At 43.8% G+C, this 8,134-nt stretch overlaps 1 protein-coding gene across 1 annotated transcript; it reads left to right on the top strand.

The window, feature by feature from the left end:
* Nucleotides 1-7,502: 7,502 nt before the first annotated feature.
* On the top strand, nt 7,503-8,128 carry LOC104944023 (type II inositol 3,4-bisphosphate 4-phosphatase-like). The gene is made up of 2 exons (XM_010769522.1): nt 7,503-7,678; nt 7,938-8,128. Exons 1-2 carry the CDS (start codon nt 7,587-7,589, stop codon nt 8,122-8,124), a joined length of 279 nt encoding a protein of 92 aa, XP_010767824.1. The 5' UTR covers nt 7,503-7,586; the 3' UTR covers nt 8,125-8,128.
* The last annotated feature ends 6 nt before the right edge of the window (nt 8,129-8,134 follow it).

The following is an 8,134-nucleotide window of genomic DNA, read 5'->3' as shown; positions in this document are numbered from 1 at the left end:
CGGAGAAAGGGGGGTCTAATGAAAGTACCTGCTCTTTATCTCTCTTTCCTTTAACTCTGTTCTCCATCTCACTTTTTCTTTCTCTTCAAGGAAAGAGAATTCCACAGGGGAACAGAAAGCACATTAAGGAGGCTGAGACAATCCAGTAGGCTCGAAGCTCTTTACACAGAGACTCAGGTAAAAGGAGGAGGAGAAGGGGGCATGAGCAGGTAAAGCGATAGGAAAAAGCAACGTGCGGATGTCTGTGTGGTTTCCCCGAGAGTGGAGAACAAAGCCAGGTAATGTTTATGGATGACGATCTTTAAAGGCCTGCCGTTTACTGAGCAGCACTTTGATACTGAAAACACCCTTGATTACCACTGGGTCAGGCTATAGAATGCGTGCTCTTGATGTTTAATTGATGTGGCTGTTTTATGACAGTTAAACACGTCACGCTGGCGTTTTGATCTCCCCACTATGCCATACTGTATAGCAGCAGATTGATGTGAGATTCATTTGTTCAGTGCCGCAAATAGTGATCCCTTTTTGATGTGTACGGTCGTGGCGAAACTCTGTAGTGTTGCTTGCATGTGAAGCGCTCAAGTTCATGGGGAAGTAATTCTGCTTTTCTACCAGGAACAGAGCCCAGATTAGAAAAAGCCATACAAATTATGAAACATTTGCGTCAGTGTGTATGTTCTGGATATATAATTGAAAAACAAGCCTAGTAAACCTACAGGGAAACACCTCCGTGTCCCCATGAATGTTGTGAATAATGGTGTGTTGTATTATTAATTAATTAATATTCCTCTGAGATAAAGGCAGTGAAACCGCCCTTCCTGCACTCTGAGGGAATACTATGAGAACAGTATGTCAGTGGCCAGATTGTTTGTGTGTGTGTGTGTGTGTGTGTGTGTGTATATGTGTGTGTATATGTGTGTGTGTGTGTGTGTGTGTGTGTGTGTGTGTGTGTGTGTGTGTGTGTGTGTGTGTGTAGTAGTACGTAGTAGAGAACGTACGAGTAGATAGTACGTCGTCGTCCGTCGCGTCGGCGTGGTACGAGAGTAGAGTAGTCGTCGCTCCGTACGAGGCGAGTTGGTGTTGTTGTTGTGTGTGTGTGTGTGTGTGTGTGTGTGTGTGTGTGTGTGTGTGTGTGTGGGTGTGGGTGTGTGTTTGGAGCAATGGGACCTGAAGGAACACCGCAAGGACAATCTGTCGCCCCTCCGCCTGGGCCCTGGGTGACAGATGATGTGCTCCCACTGAGCTGTGTGTGTGTTTGTGTGTGTGTGTGTGTGTGTGTGTGTGTGTGTGTGTGTGTGTGTGTGTGTGTGTGTGTGTGTGTGTGTGTGTCCATATGGAGACAGCTTGCAACAATAACAATAGCTTTATTCCAGCCATGTTGTCAAAGGTTTCAGATGTTTCAGCCAAATGGTCCTTGTGAACACGAGCCTCCACACTGCTGAATGTTCTTTATGCACTGAAGCACTGAATCTCTACCGGCTCAGTATGCTAAGCTCTGACATTCAAAAGATAATTCATCCTTATCCTGAGGTATTAAAAGTCCTTTAAGTGCTCTTGAGAAGTGAGAAGTCTGCTGAAAATCCTGGAAGTGTATAGGGATTGGAATTGATCAAATACCATTTCCCATCAAAAATACAACTCTATATTGGATATTTGATCGATCCTTGATACATTTGTGGAAAAACAGTACAGGTATAAAAACTCTAAAAAGGAAAATATTAGGAAATATAAGATTTGTGATTTCAATACTATCTTTAAAATTAGTTGTTTGAATTGGTGTTAAAGAAGCTGCTTAGAGCTAGTCTAAGGTTAATTGAACGGGTCATTATAACTCTCTAAAATATACTTTACACTTTGAATATTCGGTCCTTAGTTTTGATACTGTATTAGGTCACAATGCAGGAAATCACATTATTTTCTTGCACAACTAGTATTTTTTTTAAAGAAAAGCTATATTATTATATTCCTCTGTGAGATTCTATATGTTAGAATACACACTGGAAATTCCTAGGAAATTATTAAAGTCTGCCATCAAGGACTTTCTTTTCTCTTAGAACTTTGAGCACCTTTAAAGGCTCCACCACCACATATTCTCATTCACTATCTCTCAGCACTGCTGCAGTGACCAAAGGCCAGTCTTCTTAACATTACTCACCATTGTATTTACAGTAAAACGCACGGATAAACTAGCCCTTTGTTACCAAGCACTTAAGACCTGACGTGTGGCGTATACACACTGCAGAGTGGGGGTGATGTGTGTACGTGTGTAGCCATGCTTGTGTGTGTACCTCGGACAGCCGTTTGTCCCTTAAACTCAAACAAAAGAGCGCACATCCTCCATCACAGCGTTATCTGTTTACGCCATCAGCTCCTCAGCACCCACATGCTTGTAAACACACCAACCCACCCACTCTGTGTCACACACACAAGCACTAAGGTGGGGCAAATACTCCACATCTTTGATTAGCATTAGTCCTGGGGTAAATAAAGAAGAGTTTGGAAAGTCCCTGCTTGTTCTGCATTGTTCAATAGGTTAAAAAAAAAAAGGGTCAAACTTATATTAATAAGTGGAAAGCAAATGAAAAACAGGGGGCTGCATGTTGACGACTTTTTCATAAGAAATGTGTCTGTCAGTGTGCCATGGTAACAACCTGCTGTTCCAACATCCATCGCTGACCCAGAACAGAAAACCAACACACACATAAAGTGACCCAGCGTTGGGGCCGGTGACCCCTTTAGTGGAGCCCCATCAGCACCCCAGTTTCCCAATGCGAAACATTAAAGGCAACTGGACTGCATCAAACCCAAAGGGCTCCATTCTGAGGCTGCCCGCCTGGCCTTGTTTTCTGGACAGAGCAGAGGGGCAAAGCCCATATGTCGGACAAAATAATGCCCTGTGAAGCATACTACTTCAGTGGTGTCTGACAGGAAGGAGAAAAAAAAAAGGGCACACATGCACAGACACACAATCTGATTTGAGGACAGGGCTTTCTGGATGGCTGCTCTGGCAGATGAAGAGACAGCAGTGACATAAAGTCTGTCTCAGTCAAAGTGTCACTGTTTGTACTCAAGTGAATATGTTTACATGCATTTGTTTGAAAGTCTGAAAGTTTGGGCATGCATGTGTGTCCAATCAGAAGGTGCATATGCTCTCCTTTTTTTTCTAATATGCAGGACTTTTTATGTGTGTCTTTGTGTATCTCAAAGGGGCCTGGCATTGTTACTTTCCCTCTCACCCACACTCCTCATATCTCCCACTCAGTCCCTTCTGCAGATGACATGTGGGGCTTTCCTCCTCTATTCTGTTCTCGTGGTCCCTCAGTACTGAGTCTCTGGGCTGTCCAGAGCCATATGCCCCACCTACGCTGACCTAACTAACCTCACTGTCTGACTGTCTTTCTGTCTGTTTTCCTGCTCAACTTTGTAATCAGCTGTCTTGTCTGCCACAACTATCTCAAAGCCAAACCTTCCGTGTGCAATCTCTCTAGCTTGTACTGAACATCTTGATGAAGTAGAGCAACATTTTGATTACAGAGTTATTTCAGTGCAATAATGCAGACTCTGTATGGAAGCTCCATATGTCTCTTTTGTCTCAGCTGTCCATTTCCTGTCCCACGGCTTTCATGTCCCACACAAACAATCCCACTCTCCCTACCCTCCATATGCTATTCTCTGACCGTTTACCTCCTCGGCCCTCTCACCCCTTACGCTCCCAGTGTGTGTACTCCAACTCCCAACGCTGAACGAATGGGAAACACAACAAGATACACTGAGAGCATCTGAGCGACATATCAGCAGACAAGCTTCGTACTAATAGAAAAGCCAGCAGACACAAGGGCATTGGTTAAGCTTTGCATGGTGCTGAACTTATGAGAGCCCTCGTTGTGGCAAAGGGCAAGCTAACATTCTCAAAACTTGGAAAGTAAAACTAGTGAATGATTGTAACACACAGTCTAAACACAATGTATCTTGTCAGTCACCACTCATTTGTACTGTACTGAACATGTACAGTAGTATTTAGAATGTGGAAGGAGGAAAGCTGTTAAGTCTCAGTGTCCATGTGTAGAACAAATAAAACAGTGGTCATGTTTCTCTCTTACCCACAGGGGATGTCAATTCCAATTAGGGCATTATGTTCCTTAAGTATTTGGGTAGTTTGTCTCAATCTTTGTGGAGTTTCTTATGGTGTTTTTGGGATTCCCACTTCTTAAGTAGATGAGGATTTTCTGCCATGTTTTGTATATTATCTGACTGTATTTGCGATACTATTTATGGAGAGAAGCATGCCGGTCTGCAACTTGTGTAACACAAAACTTTGGAGTTAAGTTTGACATGATAAAGGCACATTTAGGAGAAGAGGCAGATCAGTTGGGTCATTGACACTGATCCACAATGTAAAGGTCTTTATTAAAACCACGTGTCTGAATACTTCGAATATTACATGTACATATATTTGTTGCATACTATTATTTATTTGTTTATGTTGATAAGAAAATGTGTGAGTGTTTCACATTATACATTAGAGGCCCCCTGTACTAACCCCCCTCAAACACACAAAAGAATCCCACGCACCCTCCTCCCCCTTTGCCCTGCATGTCAGATGTACGGATATGATGCTTACTGGCTGCCCACTGGCCCCATAGAGGCCAGCTGAGAATACCGATTGGCTGGATGCTGACTGTGTAGTCATGGAAACTGACTTGAGCCCTGTGTGTGACCTCACGAAGGCCACATAAAAGCTGGGTTACAGGGAGAGGCAGAGAGGGGAAAACAGTTCATATATAAAATGAAAGAGACAGTAGGACTGACACTGTCACTCAACGCAGTTCCATGCAGGTTTGTTTTCCATGGCTTAAAAGCAGAGTCCCGTGAGCGGGTACATATTTAAATACAGTCTACTGCCTGTGTGTGTGTGTGTGTGTGTGTGTGTGTGTGTGTGTGTGTGTGTGTGTGTGTGTGTGTGTGTGTGTGTGTGTGTGTGTGTGTGCGTGCGTGCGTGCGTGCGTGCGTGCGTGCGTGCGTGCGTGCGTGCGTGCGTGCGTGCGTGTGTGAAAATAGCAGCCAACCTACAAGCGTCCCAGGAGAGGTGGCTCTGCTGAGGAGTGGCCCATCAGAGACACGACGACCCAAGTGAAGAGCAACAGAGATTTAGCTGGATTTCACACTCCAGGTTGAAATAACATGGTGACACACACACACACACACACACACACACACACACACACACACACACACACACACACACACACACACACACACACTCAAACCCACACGCAGAGATAAAACACCACTACAGAGATGTTAGTGTTCAGAGGAGAAAAGAGGACAAATGAAGTGTGGAGCAGACATTATCAGAGAGATTGAAGGCGAGTAGAGAGTATAATCAATGATTATAAGAGGAGACAGAAAGGAAAAAACTGAGATGGGAACTCTTACAGATCAGAAGAAGAACATGAGCAATAAGAAGAGAAAAACTGAGCAGTAAAGTAGGTAGAACTAGAGTAACTGAATAAACTGAATGCAGTGTTTGTTCTTGTAATATATTTTGTGTTCAATGTGGAGAGCAGAAAGATGGCTTCCTTCAGGGACTCTTATCAACACTAGAGATACTTTTTTTGAGAGGCTGTGTAAAACCGTTTTACTGCAGATTTGGAAATAACACTGGTACATGTTGCAAATTGTTTTTCTGTGTTCATCAACTCATATGACTGTAAAAGCTATAATAGCCTAATATGCCAACAAATATCATAACACTTTTTTAAAACGTTTTGTGTCCGAGGCATTTATTGTTTTACTTAATAATAACAAAACTCTATATTAGAACCTAAGGCACATCCAGCACGGACACTGTGACAGTGGAGACAGCTAATGACGCAGAGCTGGGACAAAGACAGCTCATTACCTGTGTGAAATACAAACTGTGGGTAAACATCCAGATCAGTGGATCTGCTCTTGGCAAGCCTGGGCTGCCTTTTTGGCCACGTCCAGCCGCAAAAACCACCACCCTCCTCCCCCTGTCCAAACCCAACACCTCCCTCTTAAACTAGCCATTAGATAAACACTCGCACACACGCACGCACACACGGACACACACTCACCGTTCCATTTATTACTCTTTAAAAAGGTCACTGTTTCCTCTGGCTAAGCGCCCTGCGCTATTGATAATTTTATGCATAAACAAATGGCAAATTTGTGCCACATAAATATGTATTAGCAATTAATAATGGTGGTGTGTGTGTGTGTGAGGGGACGCCAGGTGCATGCTGAGTAGGGCTGGTTGGCGGCTGGTGGAGCCTCAGAGCTGGACTGGTGGCTTTATGTTTGCTGCTGGTCTCCCTCTCCTCCACTGTCTCTGCACAATGGCCACTTAGGCACACACCAGCAAAATTACAAACGCAAAAAAGTGAGACAGGAACCAACAAACACACGCGCGCAGTGCACACACCCAAACACTCTATACTGAAAATTGTTATAATGAAAACAATACAGTGACAACAGTATTGCTTACACCATAGACATTTACACTAGACCACACCTAGGTAGGTTTAAACTGACTACAGCACATTTGCATGAAGATGTACATGTGAGCACGTGGACAGACACAAAACACTCTCTAGTTGTCTAGGTGCTTGAAGGTTTAATGTGGGGAAGCACAAGCAGAACTCTGCTGTGTGCAGCGCAGGGAATTTTACATTTTTTATTGTTTCACCTGATACATAGTATTTTTATCGAGCAGCTTACTTTACCCAGTTTTTTGTTATTTTGTGAACCTTTGTCAGTTTTTGGGCATTTTTAAAGGTTCTTATTTGAGATATTGACCTTTGGTGAAACTCCGGAGTTTTTTTTCTATGAGTGAATACATGATTCATTTATCTCGGCAGCCGCATAAAGTTACACTTTGCATAGGGGGTTTACACAAACAGGTGACGTTCACACAGTTATTCAGCAATGCCTAGCAAAGGCAGCAAAAGCAATGAAGAAGATTATTATCTAGTTCAAATGGATGTAACCCATGAGGGATTTAAAATACTTTAAAGATATTTCTTATTTTATGGGTAAGAAAATGTACTCCACAAGTAAGACCACAAATATTTAACATGTACCAGTCACACAGAGATGATCAGGTCAGAGAAATCTCTTGCTCAGTCAGAAGTGTTTGTATTCCAGTAACTATTGTATTGAGTAGCAAATTATAAAAATAGTGTGTAAACCTGATGAATCGTTTGACCTCTGTTGCTTTGTAGACAGCAAAAGCAGCAAGGGATATCTAAAAAATATTGTGCAGGAGTTGCAGCGGCTGTGTGTGTGTGTGTGTGTCCAACTGCGTATGTGTGTGTGTTATGTTGTCCGTCTGCCGTGGTGAGAGCAGGCTGGCTCCCCTGTAGAGCACTATCACTCTGCTTGGCTAAACACAATCACACAACCTCAAGTCGACTCAAGAGCCCACTGAGAGACGGAGGGACTGAGAGAGCAGGAAGCCCACATGCATATATACATGTATGTATGTGTGTGTGTGTGTGTAGGTGTGTCGTTCTGTGCGAGGTGTGCGTCTCACCAGCTGTAAAAGTGCGAAGGACCGCACGGCGATGTCAGTGACTCTGGAGCAGTGTGTGTTACTGAGAGAGAGACACACACTCTGCAACACACACTTCAGCACCGCGCTGCACTGCATGAGGAGGTACACACACACACACCATGACACTGTGACATCACTATGAAACACTCGCGCTCCTACATTTTAATCGTTTTTTTCCTTCATAATTTTCTTATCTTTATCCCCATTCTAATAATTTTTCTTACCCTTTGATTTCCTTTATCTTTTTGAATTTTCTGTTTAACTTTATTTTTCCATCTTATTTTCCTCAATTACTTCCCCATTTTTCCTCCTCTTCCTCCTCCTCTTCTTCCTCCTTGTCCTGCCCCTGCTGCTCCCCCAGGTCCAGGGTGTTTTGGGGGGAGACTCTGGGCTGTTTCCCCCCCTCAGACCCCGGCTCTCAGGCCTGTATGGCCCCTAAACCTCCCAGAAGGCACCTGTACCCAGTGGCCTTCCTGCTGGTTTCCTCTCACCTGCTGGTCGTCTGGCTCATCTTCAGCCTCGTGCTCATGCTCAACAAATACCAGTAGACCCCCCCCC

Source organism: Notothenia coriiceps, unplaced genomic scaffold (genome assembly GCF_000735185.1).
Source record: "Notothenia coriiceps isolate Sejong01 unplaced genomic scaffold, NC01 NC01_scaffold00000122, whole genome shotgun sequence".
Classification (NCBI taxonomy): Eukaryota; Metazoa; Chordata; class Actinopteri; order Perciformes; family Nototheniidae; genus Notothenia; species Notothenia coriiceps.
This window is presented reverse-complemented; position numbering and strand designations above follow the sequence as displayed.

Coding starts and splice junctions, on each gene's coding strand:
- LOC104944023 (XM_010769522.1), top strand. CDS start 7,587: ATGTCAGTGACTCTGGAGCAGTGTGTGTTACTGAGAGAGAGACACACA. Junction 7,679..7,937: donor GCGCTGCACTGCATGAGGAG/GTACACACACAC, acceptor CTGCTCCCCCAG/GTCCAGGGTGTTTTGGGGGG.